Source organism: Stylophora pistillata, chromosome 10, assembly GCF_964205215.1.
Source record: "Stylophora pistillata chromosome 10, jaStyPist1.2, whole genome shotgun sequence".
In the NCBI taxonomy this organism is placed as follows: domain Eukaryota; kingdom Metazoa; phylum Cnidaria; class Anthozoa; order Scleractinia; family Pocilloporidae; genus Stylophora; species Stylophora pistillata.
This window is the reverse complement of record NC_142528.1, coordinates 17,778,717-17,802,272: the sequence shown is the minus strand read 5'-3', so window position 1 is coordinate 17,802,272 and position 23,556 is coordinate 17,778,717. Positions and strand designations below refer to the sequence as shown.

General features: G+C 38.9%; 2 protein-coding genes and 1 long non-coding RNA gene across 3 annotated transcripts in view; 1 reads left to right on the top strand and 2 right to left on the bottom strand.

The window, feature by feature from the left end:
- Nucleotides 1–2,849, bottom strand: part of LOC111321926 (hsp70-binding protein 1) — an 8,135-nt gene extending 5,286 nt beyond the window's left edge. The window contains exons 1-4 of the mRNA XM_022924938.2: nt 2,694–2,849; nt 2,440–2,535; nt 2,183–2,363; nt 373–559 (exon numbers count right to left, since the gene is read on the bottom strand). Coding sequence (XP_022780673.1) covers nt 373–559; nt 2,183–2,311 — 316 coding nt within the window. The 5' untranslated portion in view covers nt 2,312–2,363; nt 2,440–2,535; nt 2,694–2,849. The remainder of the gene's footprint in view (nt 1–372; nt 560–2,182; nt 2,364–2,439; nt 2,536–2,693) is intronic.
- Nucleotides 1–23,556, bottom strand: part of LOC148722076 (uncharacterized) — a 153,159-nt gene that overhangs the window by 13,978 nt on the left and 115,625 nt on the right. The gene's annotated exons all lie outside the window — the stretch shown is intronic.
- On the top strand, nt 2,451–23,556 carry LOC111321871 (sorting and assembly machinery component 50 homolog). Its single transcript, XM_088735440.1, has 16 exons — nt 2,451–2,492; nt 6,326–6,391; nt 7,065–7,166; nt 7,792–7,879; nt 8,596–8,702; nt 9,834–9,926; nt 11,422–11,462; nt 11,546–11,633; nt 11,963–12,091; nt 12,449–12,520; nt 13,065–13,148; nt 16,689–16,759; nt 20,963–21,030; nt 21,646–21,792; nt 22,493–22,631; nt 23,007–23,556. The coding sequence occupies exons 1-16, from the start codon at nt 2,466–2,468 to the stop codon at nt 23,050–23,052; spliced, it is 1,368 nt and encodes a 455-aa protein (XP_088591566.1). The 5' UTR covers nt 2,451–2,465; the 3' UTR covers nt 23,053–23,556.

The window sequence follows — 23,556 nt, the reverse complement described above, 5'->3', positions numbered from 1 at the left end:
CAGCCTTACTTAAGGAGAAATTTGATGGTGGTCATTATTAAGGTTTAAAGGGTTACCTGGAATTAGAGCTTGGCCAAATTGTGACCAAGATAATTTGATTATTAAGCTCTTTGTAGAGCTGACTTCATTTTTTCTGTTTCTTACATAATTATGTAACATTCATTTACTCTTTTACCAGTGAGAGTGAGTAAAAAATTCAACAGTTGGGAGTAAATGGCTTTACACTGGTGTGTATGTTGTAGTTTAATTTTATCCTTAGTTCAAATTTTACTTTCCTTTGTTTCAAACTCATTATCATACATTAACATGACAAAGAACAAAGGAAAATAAAATTTGAACCAAGGATAAAATTGAACCACAACATGTACATACCATTTGCATTATCTAAATTTTCAACAATCATGGACAACTCTTCAAATGCATCTTCTTTCTCAGCAAGGTCATCATCAGCATTATTTGTATCATGAGGTTTTTCCAAGATTTGCAAATATTTCAACATTCTTTTGATGTCTGTGTCCTCAACTATAGATGCTATTGCTTCGTGGAGCCATTCTCTCCTCTTAAAGGAAAAACACCTTTAATTAGTGACAATTCCAAAAAAATTACATGCACAATGATTTTGATTGATAAAGGAGGTATCTCTGTATGACTATTCTTGCATTTTAATTTTAACAGATGGCTTACTTGTCACACAAGTTGATAATTTAGTTTCGAGATTCAGTTTTGCACAGGACAACTATATATATTTAACCATAGCAACTAATATGATGGTAGCTGTCAAGTCTTAACCTACCTTTTCAGACCCATTCATCTGATCACTTACAATTTCATGGTCTAAACTGTCACTGACTTAACTTTCCTCCTCACTACTGCCTAATGTTCACTACATCATTACAACAAGAACAAGCACAAGCGAAGGCAAACTGACATCAAGGAGTGGGTAACATGGGCATAAGCACGCACCAATCTTCAAAATGCTTGGTTGGCATCTTTATGTAGATGCTTATGCCTACAGCATCACGTTCTCACTTAATACATGCATGAAAACAAGCACAAGTAGAACAAATATCTTTGCTCTGATCCTGTGGTGCTTATGCCTGTTTTATACACCTCACAACCCTAGTGGTCATACCAGTACCTGGGCTTAACCCTTTAAGGTTAAGGTAGAACTTTGCGAGTGAACAAAAACTTTGCTGCACTTTTTGAAGCATAACCACCATAAACTATATACCAATGGAAAGGTTATAAAATGCACTCTTTGGCAAAAACTGTTTCGTGTTCACTTGACCTAATCGTAAACAGAGAGGGGCTTCAAAGTGACTTATGCCTGCCACAGCAGAACTTAATGGTTGCTGATCAAGTGCAAGCAGCGAAGATTGCCTAAACTATGAACCTTTGTCTGTTTCAGTGAGACTCTTTCATCATTCTACATCAAATTTCTTCACTTTTTGTGCTTCTTTTTTACTTTCACCCACGGACTCTTCTCCTTTTTATCTTGCTCCATTCGCATTGTAGTTTCAAATGCAGACAGATAGCAAATATCTCTATGTGTAACCAAAATCAGGAGATGTTTACACTATTAAATTCAAGGACCAGGATGCTTTGCTACAAGAAACTCTTTGGAAGTTATTTATGTTGACATTTTATAACTGGTTTCAATATTTTACTACAATATTTTATAGGAAACTATAGTTAAAATAATAATGCTTAGTTTGACATTAAATTTTTTTTAAAAAAAAATTGGCTTTAGAAGGTCTACCACATCTTAAACACCCAGAAATGATCTAAAAGTAACTTCTCTCTATAATATCCATACATTATTCAGCAAACAGGTCATGAGAATACTCAAACTTATCAGGTAATCAAGTTATAATCTTGATCTAACACCAAATTGTCGTAATTAATTCACGAGAAAATCTGCAGCAGCGAGAGGGGAAAATTAACCATCAGATTTTGGGAGTTCAAGGGTGTACTTGCATTGGGACTTCTCACAATACCAGCCGATGCAGTGGAGAGAAAACGAATAGGATACACAAGCTTATCATTTAGGGGTGTTGCTGTGATATCACACTTAATTGCCTTGCAATGTATAGTAGATAAAAAGGAAGAATCGCTATTCAGATCTTGAGCTAATGCTGGCTAAATGGAGAATTGTACTTCAAAATCTAGAAGAAACATGTACCTCCTCACTCATTTCCTGGAATGCACTGGAAGATGAATTCGTGGGATCATCTGAATGATTAAGAGCAAACTGCAGCACTCCCTCTAAGTTGCGAGGGTATCTTCTTTGATCTTCTCCACCACCTGCCATGTCTTACATAAAATTCTGTCAAAAATCTCCAACTGTTTCGTTTTCTTCGAACCTACACGAAGAGTCAAGGACATTACAATAAACACTACATGTATGAGGACATATAGTGTACAAGCAACAGCGTTTACCTCTGACCATAACTTTTTGTAGGCTCATGTTCAAGATGGCTGCTGAGGGCACGGTGAGTAGACTATTTCTTTTCCTCTGTTGCACATCTCTTGGAGCTTTTTTTTCGAAAGTAAAAAAAAGATTATTTTCTTGGGGAATTTATTTGTAGGAAATACACCGTGTTTTCATAATTTCCTAGTGGGGGCTTATAGTAATATTGCTATCATAACTATGTCTACAAAGTATATCTCAGTTCACCTCTACAGAAACTTACAGTTTTCTCAAAAGTTCCTCGAAATTGACAATCTTCCACAGCAGTTCTCTCTGTTTGTATTGCTTAACAAACAGTGGGTCACTCATGAAAATAACAACTACTTCTACTACACGACCAAGTCCTTATATACATTTACAAAGTATTCTGGAACATTCCAGAAGCTTACAACATATCAGTGAACTATTTTGATACTATTACATCATAACAGGAAAACCTAACGAAAATTTATAGAAGTTTCCATAGAAAGTTCATACATGCAAGTCAGCATGACTAAGCATTCTAGAAAGTTCTAAATACTTATGTTGTGTCACTCTCCAAAATAACAAATATATTTGAATCAGTCACTCAATCTTCCACACTTTTTTTATTTATTATTGTTATGCATGATCCTCATCCGTGGCAGCTACACGATTGTCGACTGTGAAATTTGCTATATTTTGACATTTTAACTGTAGAGTACTAATAAAAGTTGGTAATATTGATCAAGCAAGCAATGGTTCATGATATTCCACAAATCCCCAGGGATGGAAGTTTGATGAAAATTGAAACAAATAAATTGTTTACCTCACAGACACTTCCTTACAATGCCTGATGTGGTTAACAATACTGAGTGAGCACTATGAAAAAGTACATCAATAAATAGAGCAAAACCAACTTCTTGATCTTTATTCATCACATGCCAGAACACAAAACTTGTAATGTCAGTAATTTGGCAGATATACATACATACATACATACATACAACAACAAACATATGAAACATATGTGTGAACTGCGGTTATAAGACGTATATGAGAACGATCCTTCGCAGTAAAGCACTATTTGAGCAATAGTGAAAATCAGACCTGAAAAAAAAAAAAAAAAAAAAATTTCAGGCCTGTACGGGACTCGAACCACTGACCTCTGCGATACTAGTGCAGCGCTCTACCAATTGAGCTAACAAGCCAACTGGGAGCAGGCCATCAAATTAATTCGATATAAACCCGTAGATGATAAATCAAACAACAACAAACATATGAAACATATGTGTGAACTGCGGTTATAAGACGTATATGAGAACGATCCTTCGCAGTAAAGCACTATTTGAGCAATAGTGAAAATCAGACCTGAAAAAAATTTCAGGCCTGTACGGGACTCGAACCACTGACCTCTGCGATACTAGTGCAGCGCTTTACCAATTGAGCTAACAAGCCAACTGGGAGCAGGCCATCAAATTAATTCGATATAAACCCGTAGATGATAAATCAAACAACAACAAACATATGAAACATATGTGTGAACTGCGGTTATAAGACGTATATGAGAACGATCCTTCGCAGTAAAGCACTATTTGAGCAATAGTGAAAATCAGACCTGAAAAAAATTTCAGGCCTGTACGGGACTCGAACCACTGACCTCTGCGATACTAGTGCAGCGCTCTACCAATTGAGCTAACAAGCCAACTGGGAGCAGGCCATCAAATTAATTCGATATAAACCCGTAGATGATAAATCAAACAACAACAAACATATGAAACATATGTGTGAACTGCGGTTATAAGACGTATATGAGAACGATCCTTCGCAGTAAAGCACTATTTGAGCAATAGTGAAAATCAGACCTGAAAAAAATTTCAGGCCTGTACGGGACTCGAACCACTGACCTCTGCGATACTAGTGCAGCGCTGATTTTCACTATTGCTCAAATAGTGCTTTACTGCGAAGGATCGTTCTCATATACGTCTTATAACCGCAGTTCACACATATGTTTCATATGTTTGTTGTTGTTTGATTTATCATCTACGGGTTTATATCGAATTAATTTGATGGCCTGCTCCCAGTTGGCTTGTTAGCTCAATTGGTAGAGCGCTGCACTAGTATCGCAGAGGTCAGTGGTTCGAGTCCCGTACAGGCCTGAAATTTTTTTTTCAGGTCTGATTTTCACTATTGCTCAAATAGTGCTTTACTGCGAAGGATCGTTCTCATATACGTCTTATAACCGCAGTTCACACATATGTCTCATATGTTTGTTGTTGTTTGATTTATCATCTACGGGTTTATATCGAATTAATTTGATGGCCTGCTCCCAGTTGGCTTGTTAGCTCAATTGGTAGAGCGCTGCACTAGTATCGCAGAGGTCAGTGGTTCGAGTCCCGTACAGGCCTGAAATTTTTTTCAGGTCTGATTTTCACTATTGCTCAAATAGTGCTTTACTGCGAAGGATCGTTCTCATATACGTCTTATAACCGCAGTTCACACATATGTTTCATATGTTTGTTGTTGTTTGATTTATCATCTACGGGTTTATATCGAATTAATTTGATGGCCTGCTCCCAGTTGGCTTGTTAGCTCAATTGGTAGAGCACTGCACTAGTATCGCAGAGGTCAGTGGTTCGAGTCCCGTACAGGCCTGAAATTTTTTTCAGGTCTGATTTTCACTATTGCTCAAATAGTGCTTTACTGCGAAGGATCGTTCTCATATACATACATACATACATACATACATACATGCATGCATGCATACACACATACACACATACACACACACACACACACACACACACACACACAAACTTTATTTTTTCTCAAATTTAAGAGTAGCTTCTAAAAACTAAGTTTTCCGAGAGAAAAATACCAAATAACAAAAGAAATTGACATAATATACAATGACATTATAAAATACAATCCTGTGCAGTATTTATAATTAATGGCTAAAATGAAATAATTAGATTTACTGAATATTAAAAAATACAATATGAATTCAATTACAATATGTTCTAAAATTACATCAATTTAAGGCTAGCTAATGCTTTTTTAAAGTCATTAAGGTTCAAGGTTTGAACATTGTTTGGTAGTGAATTCCATAGTTTAACGGCATGATAAGAAAAAGAGCGAAGGCCATAAGAAGTAGTCTTAGCAACAGGGAGTTTCAGAATGTAGTTACAGTGTAAATTATAAATGGTATTACGAAAAGTAAACATATTCCTCATGTAGACAGGATACTTAGTTAGAAATAAACTTTTGTAAAGTAAAATTAACATATTGGGTATATGTCTGTTATATAAAGAAACACAGGTGACTTTGTCCAATTAAGTATTATACGTAGATTCAACATCATTTAGAATGAACCTAAGACTTCTTTTATTAAGAGCACATAGTTTCTCAGTGTTTTGTACACTGCAGAAATGCCACACTGATGAACAATACTGAAAGTGTGCTAAGATGCATAGCTACCCACCCTGAATACAGTTTTGGCTGAAAAGTGCTAGGGTTGTGAAGAAGATAGTGTTGCATGGTTTTCAGGGTGATCAGGTTTGAATTTCTACTGTAATTTCTATGCCTTGTCATGAGTAAAGGTTGTGAAAATAAAGAAACTGATCACCTGAGAGAAAGTGCCCTGATCTTAAGAAAATTCTTGACGAGGCTGTTATAAGAGGATTTATACAGAGACCAGAGAGGAGATCTGTATATTGGCTAAACAGTATACAGGGTTTATTTGTGTATTATTAATGGCAGGGACATTTTGTGATGAGCAGTCAAGCATCTGAACCAACTGTAATTATTATAAATCTGGAGATGGCAGGTTCTCTTCCTATGGATGGCAAATTTTGCCACTGAGTATTACACATTGTTGATTTTTTACAAATTACATAGGAGGGGACTGAGGATGGCAATAACAGTCAGTTTAATGAAACAACCAAGGAATTTCTCTCCAGACCAGTAAGTTAACAGCTATTTTTCCACGTTTTTTTAAGTTGACATGTTTACCCAAGTTTAGAATAAATTTCCAGTGTCACTTCATTCAGGGTAATATGAAAAAAGTATGTGGTCCTGATTGGCTGAAAACAAGAGCATTTTTTGTGTAACATGCATACAAATTATAAATAGCATGCATGCTTTCAAAATTTTGTGTCATGACTTTCTTTGATACTTTTTCATATAAATGATTGATAAGTAATAACATGATTTGAGTGCAATTTGGTGTAAAATAAGTACTTGTAAATTTTTTGAAGACTGCAGATTGCACTTGCCTTATGGGCTCATGTCTTTGAAAAAATTAACTGGTGCTTATTAACACCAAATTGCACTCAAAATCATGTTATTACCCATGTTCATGAGATGAATTCAGATATTTCACCTTGTACATTGGGTAAAAGCATATCATTCACCAGGTGATCCCAAACAATGTAGAAGTTGACATTGATTGTTGAAAGCTGAAATTAAACTTGTATTCATTCACAAGTAGTCAAATAATTAACCACTAATAATTTAACAAGTCTCTTACTGGATCACAACCATGCAAGGGCAAGACTGTCTGATAAAGGGGCATGTATGAATGTCTCTTTGTGATATATTTAATGTTTTTGTTTGTGTAAAATTTCTGTTTCTTCAGGCTGTTGTGGAGCAGATCAATATTGAAGGGTACTGGAGAACAAAGAGAGAAATTTTAATTCCTGGCATCAAGCGATTGTTGGAAGCCTCAACTTTCAGTGAAGTAATGCTTCTTTTGAGATAGCAATCAGACACAACTTCGATCTTTAAGGAGCCCTTCACTTTGAGATGTAACATGTCAAGTTTCATGAAATAGATCTATGTAAATTTGATGTTATAGGTACTAGACTTCGTAAAAAAAAAAGAAGTAAGGATGAGTAAGGCAGCTCAGAGGGTATTAAAAACCAAAAAATATACTGTACATGTCACATGTCTTGATAAGCAAAATTGTACAGGCATTTTCAGTGGTTCTTTATTATGATTGCTTAGAGGACAGATGCGTAGTTGAAGTCACCATTAAAATATTTTGGTTTTTTATCATATGTAGAAAACAATAAGATTTCATGTTGCCATGTATCTCTACTCTAATAGATCACAGGAGAGGTAAAATATGTTAATAACATATACATCATTTGTGCCTTGTGTGCCACTTTTTGTACTTACCACATTTGGACGTCATCTGAGATTTATAACTGAATAGACACAAGGCAACATAGAATCAAATTATTTAATTTAAAATTCCTAGAATTGCTACAAACTGCGAGAAATCGGTTAAAGCCTTTTTATTGTTTTTTTTTTGGTTAAGATTTAATTAACATGAACCTGAACCTAGTTGATTTATTGGGCAGCTAATGGAATTGGCACTTGAGGCAAAAGAAGATCTGATGAGTCTTGGAGTGTTTCATGATGTTGATATGTTCATTGATACAAGCACAGGTAACATTTGAGTTAGGAGTGTTTAAAGTTTAAGTGTCTCAACTGGACAAATAATCCTGGCTGCACACTTGAGTACACAAAAGCAGCAGCAATAACAGGACTGAACAAGTGCAATAAACCTTGTCAATATAAGACAGCCGTAAGGGAGATTCCTGGGATGCTATTAAAGCTAAGAACTGCATGCTAGTGCAGCAGGTAACCATGACAACTCCATGAATAGCTTTTGCCTCAACATCATCATAAAGCATACATCACACATTACAGATCACACATTGCACATCGCACAGCTATTCAGTGTAAAACTACACAGCACTCTTACCAGTACTTTCCAGAGCGTGGATTGTAATGAAAGCAGCAGCTTTGCAAGCATGCTCAATTTAAAGCAACATGAACAAAAACTATAACCTGACATGAACAAGGAAGCTGTAAGGCAACTAAAAGCACCCCCCCCTTTTTTACAACTTTGACTTCTATTTCAAACAATATCAAATATATAAACTCAAACTAAGTTGCAGATAGCTTTAAGGGGCAGTTGAAGTGGGGAATGTAGTCCTTGCTGGCACAGGTATAAAATGAACCAGGAAGCATTTATTCTTTTTCAAGGTGCCCCCCTGCCCTGTTTTTATCCTCTCCCTACCCCCTTTTTTCTCAATTATGCATAACAGAGGTTTAATACCTGAGAGAAAAATAACTTTAGATTGTGGGTCAACTTGTAGATCATTCATCAAACCCAAATGGGTATGATGTGACATTTGAAGTAAAAGAAAAAAGACTCATGACCAGTAGTACAGGAACTCAAATTGGTAACAATGAAGGCAATATGGTAAGTTAATAATCAATTTGACATTTGATTAAACAATTAACAAAATGTTCAAGTTAATGAAAAGAAGCTTGTATTCAAAAAAACCTTAGCTACTACATTATGCAAACTACATAATTTAATAAGATAGAAAAGATGTGAAAGAGACGATAGTTAAAAAATTAGGAGGCGGTGTGGCCGAGTGGTCAGGGTGCTAGACTTGTATTTCGGTGTCCCCGGTTCAATTCCTCCACCCTGCCACTCACTGGATTTGTTCTCGTTTGCCCCTAGTTCAACTCCTTGGCTGTGCTCTGTAAATAGTCCACTAGTCTGCCTCCTGCCAGTGCTGATTTTCAAGCACTTAGTTAGTCTACATTGTATAAAGGCTGATAGTTTCTAAAGAAACTGTTTGGGGCTGCGTTGGTGGGGGTAACGAAATAATTTGGATGTATCAACAAAGTTAAAATGGTAAATTGGCCACCGTAACGATTACAAAAGCTGACGTTTTGAGCGTTAGCCCTTCGTCCCAAAGGGACGAATCCCTTGAGCGTTAGCCCTTCGTCTCAAAGGGACGAAGGGCTAACACTCAAAACGTCAGCTTTTGTAATCGTCATGGTGGCCAACTTACCATTTCAACTTTGTTGATATATCTAAGTTATATAGTCTACGTTGTGGGTGGAAAGCCCCTAAGGGGGAGCTTCAATTTACATATTTATATATTTATTTAAAGAGGCTGTTAAAGATTGGAGGTAATTTACAAAGATCACAAATGATGAACACAGACTTGCTTCATGTGCCTGCTTTTCAAATTGCTCATCTACTGTAGGCTTTGCACAAATAAAAACCCTTTGCCCTCGACACCTAACATCAATATCCATATTTTCATGGTACTGACCCAAAGGATTTGTTCAGCAATCAAGAGCTTCTAAAGTTGATGATCTCTTCCATAATAATTCTTACAACTTTTGTGGTTGATTCAGCAGTCATTCTTGAGTGGTAAAGGGTTAACTCACTCTAGACTTTTTATTTTATGATGATTATTGTTATATACCTATTGTTATTCACTTGCTACCTAGTGAGTCCTCTGTAACTCAGTGATAGGATCAACTTCATTTTTAAGAAACATCACTCAATAGCCTTCACTTTGTTTAACAGATGTTTGGTTGTTCACTTAACAATGTGTTTGGACGTGCCGAGCAAGTTAAGGCAGATCTCTCATTTGGTACAAGAACTAGAATGTCATATCAGGTAACTTTCTGCTGCATTTGGATTGTTACAAAATCTGTTTGGATCTGACCCATGCAGATATAACCCTTACCAACATTGCTCCTATCAGCCCCAATATCCTACAGTTGTACCTTCTCACATGTTGAGCAAACATTACCCAAAGATGGTTACAGCTGTAGTTTCTTTCTATGGTCCAGGTGTGATTCAAATGTGAGAAGCTTGTAAACACTAGGAGCATCTAACCCTCTACATCCTAACATCAGTATGCATATTCTCCATACTGTTCTCTATACATTTTCTCAGTTGCTTACAAGGAGAATTTGTTTAGAAATTGACAGCTGCTTTATTTGGTGATCATTCCTATTATCCTTTGGACTTTCATGTTTGATTCAGGGGTTATGGTGAAGGAGAAATCAAATGCTAGTCACTCTTTGGAGTTAAAGGGTTCAAATTAGAAATGGCAGTGGGAAATTTGCATTCTAAAAAACCTACTGTGTTTGTAACACAACAAACTTACAAGAGTCGTTTCTGTTTTTGTTGTTTTGACCATCTTCTGCCACTTTTTGCGTTTCCATTGCCAAAATTGTCCAAGTATTACGAATGTAGTTCTAATTCTATTTTTTTTTTCATGCACGGGATCAATACAAGCAATCCCCAGTGGGCAAGGTGGGCCCTTCTTTCCCACTTGAGTAGCCAATCTGAACACAGGATTTGCCCCATCTTGCCCATGAGCACTGCGAGTGATGTAATAAAACAATTTATTATCCAACCACAGTCCATAGAGTACAAATAAGGCCATAGCCAAGTACAAATATCACACGGTATTTGTACTCCAGAGTACCGGCTAAACAGGTTTTCTCACATGGCGCAAGTGAAGAATTGAATTGAAGTTACAAAAAAAAAATGGTGGACAATTTGAATCATATTTCTGACGAAGAAGAGTTGGAATGGCTGGCAAATATAGATCCAAGTTTACTTGATGAATCGAGCGAAGAAAAACAGCTAGACAACCAGGAAATATCCTCATTTATTGAAGAAAATAGAAACAGCAACACGACAATGCGCCAATTCTGTTCCGCTTCGCATACTTCTGTCACGCACTCCCCGTAAATAAATATCCACGAAATTCGCCCGCACTGAAATAAGAATTTGGCGTGTTGGATAATAAATAACTTATTAGAAGTTTTGCTGTGTAGTATCGCTGAGTATTTTTACTCGTTATTTGTATTTTTATTCGTTATTTTTACTCGTTATTTGCCCTATGGGCGAGTCAAAATACGGCACAACTCATGAAAATACTCAGTGATACTACACAACAAAACGTCTAATAAGATATACATATTGTGATTTTTGAATGTGTAAGGGGAAGGGGGGCAAGGGAATAAGATTTGAATTATCAGATTGTGCAAGACAATGTTTTGGCAGTACTTTTTTTTTATCCACCATATGGATATTGTTTTACACTGGAATATACTTCTCACTGAAACTAAATCTTCATTTTTTAATATCATTTCAGCTTGCTTTCATTAAACCCACACCAGGAACATTGGAGAAAAAGTGAGTGTGCTCTAAAGTAAACTCAATTGTGTTATTCAATATTGTACATTAAAGAAAGCCTTTGGTAATACGATTTTGGATAGTTTTACAATTGCAGCTCAAAAATCCACCACAGATGTACCATTTTGTTCTCACTGGGAGGCAACACAGGGACTATCTGTGGATTATATGGTAAATTTAATTTTTATGATAACCTGAATTATACATGCATTTGATTGGTTCTTATCGATGAAGTACACTCTGGTGACATCACTATAATTATATTTTTTATCATATAGAACATCTGTTCATTCGATACATCAGTAACGCACTCATCTGTGCCTTGTGCGCCACTTTTTTGTTCTTACCACATTTTGATGTTATCTGTGATCTATGACTGAACAGATGTATGGAAACACAGAATCTACTTGTTGAACAGAGTATGAGGTTTGGGTAGCATGCATTTATCATGGAACTGTTAGGCAAATGAAAGTCTCAAGGTTTTTTTTTTTTTTTTTCAGTTTCCCTCTATTGTTGGGCAGCACTGTGTTTCCTGGGAGGGAACATGGCGAGAAGTGAGAGGACTGGCAAAAAATGCTTCTTTTGCAATTCGTGAACAGGCTGGACATTCACTAAAAAGTGCCCTTAGGGTAAGAAATAAAATTTAAATGTTTCATTGTCTACAACTGGTAGATGTGTATTTTAGACAAGTCTTCATTGCACATTCTTACTGCTCATAAGACTCTATGGGCCAGTTGTTTAAACAAAGTTTAGCCATCTTTTAACAAACCTGCATTCTAAAATTTCTGAAATTTAGCTGAATTTTTCATCTGAATATTCATTTTTGTGAACAGTATCAAGAGGGTCAAAAGCTAGCAGTAGAAGGACATTTAATTAATGAAAACAACGTTCTTATAGGGAATATGTAAGGCCCACTGCTTGTGTAAAACTGTGGTTTGGGTTAGAATCATAAATAACAGCCCTATGTTTCTTTGATAATTTTTCAGCACACTGTAGTTATGGACAAAAGAGACAATCTTGCACTTCCAACCAGTGGATACTTCATAAAGCTTGCACAGGTACATTTTTGCAAAAAGTTACTGAATAGATAGTATAGTATAGTTAACAATTATTCCACGAGCGCGCGTTGGATATGAGATGATAGATAGCCAACGAGGCGCGTAGTGTCGAGTTGGCTATAATCATCTCATATCCAACAAGCGGGAGTGGAATAATTGTTTTATTAAAAAAACACCCCTAAGATATTAGACAAATCTACTCGACTTTTATTTTGTAAGAAGAAACCGGATGTTACGATGTACAGATATTAGGTTATGGTATATTGGCTGATATACCATAATGGCTAAGCCAATAAAAAGTTGGGAATTACATTATCCAATGATCCAGTTTTTAATAATATAATATATACAATGATTTTATGGGAACAACCAAACCTTCCAAATAACTAGAAAGAATGTGAAGACTAACTGGTGGCTTAAAGAGAGTTGGCTTTTGAGCAAAATTCCAATTTATGTGAGTTCAACTGATGACAAGCCTACATTCTGTATGAATAGTATCAGAGGCAGTAACATAATTATGTTCTTTCTGTTTTCTGTGTATAAGGAATTTGCTGGTTTAGGTGGAGATGTGATGTTCCTTAAACACAACTTTGAATACCAACAGAGTGCAGAACCTCTGAAAGATGTGGTGAGTATATCTTTTGTCATATTTTGCGACTGAATCACAGAGGGAGAGTGAATAAAATACAAAATAATGTCGTGACAAAATCAGTCTTAAAAATGCACTTACCTTCAACGATCCGAGTTTACGCGTCAAGGAAAACATTGGTAGAACTTACAATAAAGAAATAAATTACAAAAATAAATAAATGGAGCTCGCAGACGTGGTGTTACTTGAAATTTTACTGAGAGGAAGCTTTTGATTCAGGTGTTTATTGAGGAATCTTGTCCTAAAATCTTCAAGTTGAGTAATAGTTGTAAGGGAATAAGTTGTGTGCAAAAGTTTTGTGGTGAAATAATTACAAGATCTTTTACATTTTACTGTTAATTTTATATCTCTTTATTTTCCTGTTACTTTGACATCTTGATCAGCAGGGATTTGCTAAAGCAAAGGCATAGAAAAAACCAGGAAAGATTTATTACTCGACGTTTCGGGGTCATCATGACTCCATTATCAAGAGACTAGTTTAAAAACATGCAAATAAGGAAAGGTACAAGAATAGCATAAATTAGACTGAACGGCTTAAACAAACACCTTGGCGCGGATGGAATCCGTTTGCACGTTCAGTGTTGGCTTACGCATGCGAATATACAACATTTCATTAACAAGGCAATCAAATTTGCCGTTACATTTCGTGATGACGTTGAATTGCTCGATCAAGCGTTCAGGCATTTCACTATTGTGCTGGAGGTGGTAGTGTTTGTAGATAGAAGATGATTTCCTTTTGTGCCCTTCTACGCGTTCGTGTAAGTGACCACGAGTATAGCCCACATACCCTGCATCACACAGGTTACATTTAAATTCATAAACGACACATTGTTGGTTAACAATAGGGGGCTTAATTTCGTGTTGCTTAAGCTGTTGATCGAGCTTAGGGCTAACGAACACTGGTTGGACAGTCACGCTTAACTTCGAGCTTAGACTGTTCAGTTGTTGTTTAACATGATTAGCTGACGACTGGTCCTTGAAGGGTAACATTAATCTCACAGTCTCCGATGGTACGTCTGGTGATGGACAGGGTTCTGCAGATGAAATCCTTCTCTCAACGACCCGCTTGATTGTAGTTTCAACCAGTGGCTTTGGGTATTTCAAGTTATGAAAAACCCCTCTAAGGCGGTCACATTCCTCGGAGAAGAAAGACCAGTTAGAAGATAATCGATAAGCGCGATCCACCATGGTGTTAACTAGGCTGCGCTTGTACTTAATGTCAATATGACTCTGGAAATGCAGAAGGAGACCCGTGTTGGTTCTTTTGATGTAGACCTTGCTCTCAATCTTTGGTGCACGGTTAAGCAGTTCAGTTCCTAGAAAGGGAAGGGATCCTTCCCGTTCGACTTCCATGATAAACTGGAGGGAGGGATGGGTAGAGTTAAGGGTGTCTAGAAACTGGCCAGCGGTCACCCTATCAGGCATTACGGTCAGGGTGTCATCGACGTACCTCCGGTAATAGCGCGGAAGTTGACCGTGTCGTTCGAGGTTTTCCTCAATCGAGCACATGAAGACGTTAGCCAGCAACGGTACAGGACGGTACACGACGGTACACGACGTTAGCCAGCAATTAGTCAATAAACGATACCAGCAAATTCCGATTCGTCGACTCAGAGAGACCGAGAACCAGAGGACGACCTCCTAAGTATTACCACCCTCTCCTTCAGAAAGAAAGGGAGTTGGAAACTCTCGTTCGAAAGATTCTACCGAAACCCATTGCTGACGCTCTCCGCCCGAAAGGGTCCAGACTCGCACACTTGTATGGCTTGCCGAAGACACATAAAGAACAGTTGGCCGTGCGGCCAATACTCTCTGCTACTAACACCTACAATTACTCGCTAGGGAAATGGCTTGACGACAAATTGAAACCCCTGTCGTGCAACCAATATACAGTGACAGACACATTCCGCTTTGCTGATGAAGTACGAGGCTTCGAGATCAGGAACGGCGAAATTTTAGTTTCCTATGACGTCATCTCATTGTTTACAAATGTACCATTGGAGGAAACAATACAGATCTTAGCTGAAAAAGCCTTTGCCCAGGATTGGTTCAACGAGACGCACAGCTTGAACATCTCTAAAGCGGACCTAATCGACCTCCTCCGAGCAGCTACGAAAAACCAGCTTTTCCAGTTTGACGGTGCTTTATATGAGCAGACAGATGGAGTCGCTATGGGTTCTCCCTTGGACCGTTGCTGGCTAACGTCTTCATGTGCTCGATTGAGGAAAACCTCGAACGACACGGTCAACTTCCGCGCTATTACCGGAGGTACGTCGATGACACCCTGACCGTAATGCCTGATAGGGTGACCGCTGGCCAGTTTCTAGACACCCTTAACTCTACCCATCCCTCCCTCCAGTTTATCATGGAAGTCGAACGGGAAGGATCCCTTCCCTTTCTAGGAACTGAACTGCTTAACCGTGCACCAAAGATTGAGAGCAAGGTCTACATCAAAAGAACCAACACGGGTCTCCTTCTGCATTTCCAGAGTCATATTGACATTAAGTACAAGCGCAGCCTAGTTAACACCATGGTGGATCGCGCTTATCGATTATCTTCTAACTGGTCTTTCTTCTCCGAGGAATGTGACCGCCTTAGAGGGGTTTTTCATAACTTGAAATACCCAAAGCCACTGGTTGAAACTACAATCAAGTGGGTCGTTGAGAGAAGGATTTCATCTGCAGAACCCTGTCCATCACCAGACGTACCATCGGAGACTGTGAGATTAATGTTACCCTTCAAGGACCAGTCGTCAGCTAATCATGTTAAACAACAACTGAACAGTCTAAGCTCGAAGTTAAGCGTGACTGTCCAACCAGTGTTCGTTAGCCCTAAGCTCGATCAACAGCTTAAGCAACACGAAATTAAGCCCCTATTGTTAACCAACAATGTGTCGTTTATGAATTTAAATGTAACCTGTGTGATGCAGGGTATGTGGGCTATACTCGTGGTCACTTACACGAACGCGTAGAAGGGCACAAAAGGAAATCATCTTCTATCTACAAACACTACCACCTCCAGCACAATAGTGAAATGCCTGAACGCTTGATCGAGCAATTCAACGTCATCACGAAATGTAACGGCAAATTTGATTGCCTTGTTAATGAAATGTTGTATATTCGCATGCGTAAGCCAACACTGAACGTGCAAACGGATTCCATCCGCGCCAAGGTGTTTGTTTAAGCCGTTCAGTCTAATTTATGCTATTCTTGTACCTTTCCTTATTTGCATGTTTTTAAACTAGTCTCTTGATAATGGAGTCATGATGACCCCGAAACGTCGAGTAATAAATCTTTCCTGGTTTTTTCTATGACTTTGACATCTGTATTGTTATTTTTATTTCAAAATTATTTCTTATTACCTGTGGGTTCTTAAAATATTTCTTAGAAGCAAAGATATAAAATTCCCTAAAAGACATTAAGTTATTCACCCAAGAACCCATGCTCTATTAAAGCACATCCCTGCTATTTGTCATACGCAATTCGTTGAGTTTACTTTAACAATCGTGTATTTTGGCAGATTTTATCATGGTCTTTTCAAGGAGGAAGTCTACATCCATTGTTTAACACACCATCAAAAATAAGTGATAGGTAGGGTTGCTTTGTAGTGCAATTACTGGCAAGACAATTTTTAATCCTCATAGTTAAAGCTTCACTATACTCTGACAACAGTTAAGTACTTGGTCAATAGTATAGGCGTACGGGCAATTTTTTTCTGGGGGGGGGGGGGCGGTGAACTATTTGCCCAAAAAATTCTCGCAAGTTTCCCAAATTTTTTACGAAACAGTGGTCATATGATACACAACATAGGCGTACGTATAAAACACGTTGAAGGAAATAGCTGCCTCTGCCATTTCGACGGCCAAATATATCAATGATACGATCCATGTCTTTCTCGACCACAGAGTTGGCATATTCCCTTCCAGTGTCAATAAGTGCGATGTTACTAACACGTTGTTGCTCCATGGTGCTGCGGAGGTAAATTTTCAACTTGCGTAACCCACTGAATGATCGTTCTGCAGAACATGATGTAGCAGGTATTACTGCAAGGATATGTACCACACTAGAAAACTCTGGGAACATATCAAATAGATCATTCTCGTGCATTGTCTGCAACATTTCTGAAACTTATGATGCACTATCTCATTTCTGAAACTGTCATGTAGCCTAATCCACACGACGAAAACTCGCGTACATTTTCTGCTCGGCTTCCAGAATCTCCCCGTCGATTTTGTAAAATTTAGCAACTCGGGAGAAGCTTTCTTTATCTGGTGTTTCACTCTGACAGATATTTCCCCAAATCACAGAGTATTTTCTGGTCATTTCCGCTAAACCTGAGTGCAAGCTCGGACAGCACCTTGTTGATGGACGCAAAGTAAGTGTTTATGCGATGGTGCGATTCCGGTGTCTGCGTTTTTCTTTGCGCGTGTTCACCAACAAGGGCTTGAAGGCGGCGGGACGGCGTTTGTCGGGGTGCCCTGGTTTCTCGTAATTCAAACTGAGAATTGCATGGTCAGCCAATTCTTCATTTTCAGACCCATTGCTGATGCTAACTGCCATACGCTTTTGAAACTTTCTTCACTCCGACACTGGCGTAGTGTCTGAATGGTCAAGTCGGGATTTCTACGATCGTAGATGACGTTGACCGTCATTCCCTGAAGATATCGGCACAGACTATCTCAGGATTACTTTCAGTACACACAGTCCAAAGACAAACTCCAAGTCGCAAATGGCGTTTAATAAGGCTCTGCTCTCAGAGTAGGTTTTTGGATCTTTGTCTGAAGACAGGCTGAGCAGGGCTTTTACAATCCGTTCCATTTGCCCGTGTACGGCCTTTGCGGCTTCCCACCGGCATGACCATCGCGTGGTACTTAATTACTTTAGCGCCAGTTTTAGATCCTTCAAGGCATGTCGTGTGGGACTCGCTTCTAAAAAGTTGTACAGAGCCTGGATAGTTCCCAGAGCGTTTCACAATGGTTCAATCTGTGTCATAGTATCCTGAAGGGCGAGGTTGAGCACATGTCAGTAACAGTGGACGTAGATACCGAGCGGAGAGCACTCTTCCATTCTTGTTGAGAGTCCCTTGTGTACACCGTTCATATTAGCCGCCCCATCGAATGCTTTACCAACAATGTACTTGAAATCAAGATTGAGTTCAGTGATAGCAGATTTCACCAGTTCATACAGTACTTCGCCTTCGGTTGATTTTGTGGAGTAGAAACCAATGAATGCTTCTTTCTTCGTTCCATTCAGCGCGAAACTAAGGCAAAGTGAAACTTGTTCTGTTCTGCTAATGCCTCATGTTTCGTCCAAGATGATACCATACCATCCGCTGGTTCGCACATCGTTTGTGACACGCTCGCGAATGAAGTCGGCAATAATTTGTAGCAGTTCCTTTTGTATCACGGGAGATGTCCACTATGCATGCTTCTGAAGCTGGCATTCAAGTTTATCCTTCAGCCAAGTTATGTCCTCGCACCGCAAGTGAATTAGTTTCAGAAAACGACCTCTTTTTACAGCACTGCTGTTACTCAAACTATCATGTTGTTCATCGTGGCCCCGTTGGGCGATGTTCTGTTGGGCCGTGAACATGAGACATTCAGTGATAACTTTCAAGTAGTCGCGATTTTCCTTCACATATTGTTTATGTGATTCCTGGAGTTTGCTCAGTGTTGAAGTATTTTTATTTTTATTTGCTCTGCTATCAATCCATTTCGCCATGGCCATTTGATGGTTCTCACCCTTGTGGTGTTTAGTGAGACACTCTATCTTCTTCCAATTGTCAAACGTGAAATCGTGGGCATTTAAGTATTTCTGGCATGGGTAGCAGCACGCTGTATTTGTTTCACAGTTGTAGCTCAGCCATGGATAACGTTTGTACCAGGCTGGATTGAAATCTCTAGAAAAAGATTCACTGCTGAATTTTTTTGGGTCGTAGCACTTCAAGATAGGTTGCTGAGGGCCCTCGTCTATATCACCGGACTTTGGCAAGTACCACTATATACATTGGTATCCAAGGAAGAATTGCGCGCACCATCTACGATATCTGACTTATCTGGGGCACCATTATCCATGATAACTGACTTACATATGATGTACGATCCTCGCAGTAGATTCTGTGACTTTTCCAGAACACTGTTTTCTATGACAGCTGAAATGGACATATCCCGATCAGCACTATGCTCGATTTCAGAGTTAGCACCATTGTGTACGATTTCTGTCGTATCCAGAGCACTAGCACCATTGTCAGCACTATTATATATGTTTTCCATAGCCATTATCTCTGACTTATCCGGATTACCTGTATCCATGATTTCTAACTCGTCTGTTACACCGACATCCATAAATTCTGACGTAGCCGGAGCACGCCGAACACCATTATTCACTTGAATCATCTCGATTTCTGACTCATCTGGAGCAGTATCTAATGAATCCACTATATCTGTACTCTCGTCATTCTGAAGATCTGAGCCAACGTCTTCGGCGTCGATTTTACTGTATTTAAGCATATTTATTGTTTCATCGCTGCCAGGGAAACCTAGTTGCGATTGATTTGGCGCACGAGGAACAGTAAATTTAATTCTCTTGCCTATATGCTTGGTTCTTGCATGAGCGTCTTGGTACTCAGCAACGATGTCTTTTTTACATTCGGAACAGGTAACGCGATGGCGCTAGGCCTGCTTACGTTTTTGTGGGGCTGGATTCGACATGTCTAATATGGCGTAAGGCGAGTTTTACACAAAACAAACTTGTGTAAGGTGCGTATTTTGTTTCCACTGTCGCGTAAATTTTTGAAAAACTACGGGCGTGAATTTCGCTCGCTTTACGCCATAAAGGACGTGGTAAAGCCAGTTAAATTCACACGAGACAGTGGTTGCCGAGCACGTGACTCAGATCTTCTGAGAGTCTCCAGTGGATAATCTACAATATGATTCTAGAAAGTTGTGCCGAAATTGACTCTAATTAATTCACAACTGGAAAGTCCCCACACTAACTAGTGCAGTGCAGCACAGTGCCCAACAACAAAATTACAAACATGTAGATATATCAACATATGATCCCCTTCAAAAATAACCAGAAAGTGATCACGTGCTAGGCAACCACTGTCTCGTGTGAATTTAACTGACTTTACAACATAGGCTCGATTACCAGCCGCTGTTCGGGAAAATGAGCCCGCACTCGTCAACCCGAAGGGGAAGATCAAAGACCGGACCCGAGAGTCGGTGGAAATCGAGCCTATTTACAACGCCGACTTCAGGTTGAAACAGAAAATATCTCTTCGAAAAAAAATGCACAGACACATGCAAGCTTCTTTAAAACTAGCTTTGCCCAAATTTCTCGTGCTGCCCAAAAAATGAGTTGTCCAAAATTTGGGGAGGCTGCAGCCCCCCCCGCCCCTCCCCGCCCCCCCGGCCCGTACGCCTATGGTCAATAGAAATAGAATATCTAATGTCTCTGTCAAGTTCTTCATATGGTTCGTGAAGAAGCAGACAATATCAATTATTCATGCTACACAAAAAATGAAGGCAGGATGACCAACTATTCTCGCTTGCTTTCCTTCACTGCTGCGCCTATTGTATTTTGTTTATTTATTTGTGTGTTTGTTTTGTTGCTGTAGTTGTTCACTCATAAGAATGATGGGCGCAACTGATTATAGTGTAGGCTAATTTTTGCTAATTAAGTAAGTCTTGCAATAGTGAAGCTACATATGAGTTGATTATCAAATTGACGAATCACTGAAAAGTCGAAGGGTGTGCTTCAAATATGATGTATTTTCTTTTCCTCTTAACCCAGGTTTTTCCTTGGAGGTCCACTGTCCGTGCGAGGATTTAACTCAAAAGGGATTGGTCCGAGAAGTGAAAGTAAGTATCACCTGAGGAGGACAAATTGAGTGTTTAACCTGGAGTGATGAAGCATGAATTCTTAAAGTTTTACGAGTCCTTCACTAAATGGAGCAAGGGAGGCAGGGGGGACAGGGAGGGAGGGGGGAGGGAGGGAGGGGGCAGGGGGGACAGGGAGGAAGGGGGGCAGGGAGGGTGGAAGGGAGGGAGGGGGTATTCTTGTCAGCCCTTTAACTTCCAAGATCTAATTGCTAATTTTCCCATCTTGTTGCTACACATTTCCTTTTACATTATTTAAAAGACTTTGGTGGTAGTTGCAGGTAAGTTAAAATATTCTCACTGTTTGTTAACATACCACTAAGCCACTAGGAGTATTACTACTTCCAATGGGTGGGATGCTTATCCATCGTTGACCATCAGCTCAACCCCCCTGCTTCGCATGTTGGTTCAAAAATACAACGCAGTGGCCGTGCAGAGCTCAAAACCCGATTTCCCAATCAAGAATCCTTGTGCTGAAAACTACACCACTGCATCTGTCATTCATGAAGAAAACGAACTTTATCGGGCCTAATTGTGAAGTTCTAAGCCCTTTTGTATCTCTTGAGGAATTCCATGCACGGTGTGTTTGTCTTGTAGATGATTCTTTGGGAGCGGATGCCTACTGGGCAGCAGGACTTCATGTATATACCCCCTTGCCTTTCAGACCAGGACGGGGTGGTCTGGGAGACAGGATCAAAACGCATTTATTTGTTAACACTGGAAATCTGATTGCATTTGACACAAGTAAGACAAAGAGGTTTAACTTGTAATTTTATAATACTTTGAAGCTCGCGATATTTGTAAAGAATTTTTCAAAGCGGCTAAAACATCAGATTATAGGATGACTTTGAACATGATAGCGAGGACTATCGAGGCTAAAGTTTGTGTTCTCTGTTGAAGTTGAAGACTTAGGCAGATAGCACAAATCAAGGCCTTCGTAATTCTCACTGCTCGGCAACTATCGAATTCGTCAAATTCTCTATTGCCAGAAGGTATGACGTGATTTCTACAGGTACCATTAATTTACATATTTGAAACCTTAGATTTGCACGTAACCGATCGACCGACAAACTTCTCGCGATTGGGAACTCTTATCAGAGCTCATTGGTTTCCCGATCGACCAACAAACCTCTTACGATCGGGAGCTCTTATCAGAGTGCATTGACTCCCAGATCGACTCACAAACTTCTTGCGATTGGGAGCCCTTATCAAAGTAGGGTATATCCGCTGAGACAGTGCTAGACCGAATTAGGAATTGGTATCAGTGTGTGTTAAGTGTATGCCACTGTCAAGCACAACAGCAGTTTTCTGAATGATGTAACTTTTTTTCTTTTTTTTTTTTTTTGGAGGGGGGTGCGATATCCGAATAATTTATTTTTACCGGAGGGCATTAAATGTTACTTTTTCAAATTAAGACACTTAAATAAAAACCTGTCTTTGTCAGATCTTCCATGGAGGAACAGATTTAATTCGTTAAGAGAGAAGATCCGGTGGTCCTGTGGAGCTGGGCTGGTTTTCATGCTTGGTATTGCCCGAGTAGAGTTAAATTACTGTGTTCCTATCGCAGCACAAAATACAGACAGGTGAGGTAAAGCTACATTAACCAAAGGTTTTAATATATTTGGCTCTAATCAAATTGCCAGATGGTGTGTCTATGGAATGTGTGGAATACAGCACCTTAGACAGGTCTTAATTCATTTGAGGCATGGTGACGTTATTTTGTAACTTGGTAAAAATGATTCAAGAATGTCAGAAAAATGGTAGTTTTTTTAAAGCATAGATTGTGAAATATCACGACAAAACTAATTGTACTGAAACAAAACTCTCAGAGAGAACTTTGAATAGGTATTACTGAAAGTGGTGACTCAATGAAAGAACTCAGGTAGAGTTTAAATCATCTTCTTTCGGTTCGTAAAAAGTAGTCTGATATCTCTCTTTTCTTTTGCCTTTTTTTTCAGTGTAAACCATGGAATTCAAGTGGGTGTTGGAATTAACTTCCTTTAACACTATTGTCGGTCACAACAGAAATTATTTAATGATAGAAATCAAGGATTTGTTTAAAAGATCGACCTTTGCTGAAATGTATCTACCAAGGGTCAAAACCGGTGTCTCGAGTTTTGCTTTTCCATCTGTAAGCGAGGGAAATAAAAAGGGACTTTGCTTAAGACATTAGTAAAGAACCAGCTGGAAAAGATGGTTTCAGGGTTAAAAAAAAGATGACCGATGGTATATTTTTTTCGCTTGCGCCCTCTCTGCGTAACGAAGCAGAACGCCACGTGTTCGTCCACCCTTTGAACTGAGGAAAAGCCCGTCAATCATTGTTACAGTGGATTGTTTTCGCCGTTAAAATAGTCGACGAATATTTTACGCATTATGCTGGTTTTCCACCGAATACATCAGTCATTCGAATGGAACAGTCAATCAATCAGAGGATAATTTCAAGTTAATTTGGCGTGGTGCAACAAACCATCAAGAATTTAGTAACAGTAAAGATCAAATCTTTTTCTA

Excerpts from the sequence above, each read along its gene's own strand:
- LOC111321871 (XM_088735440.1), top strand. The coding sequence starts at position 2,466 with ATGTTCAAGATGGCTGCTGAGGGCACG. Across the intron at positions 7,167-7,791 it reads AAGCCTCAACTTTCAGTGAA|CTAATGGAATTGGCACTTGA; the intron begins GTAATGCTTCTT and ends TTTATTGGGCAG. Across the intron at positions 11,463-11,545 it reads CCAGGAACATTGGAGAAAAA|TTTTACAATTGCAGCTCAAA; the intron begins GTGAGTGTGCTC and ends GATTTTGGATAG.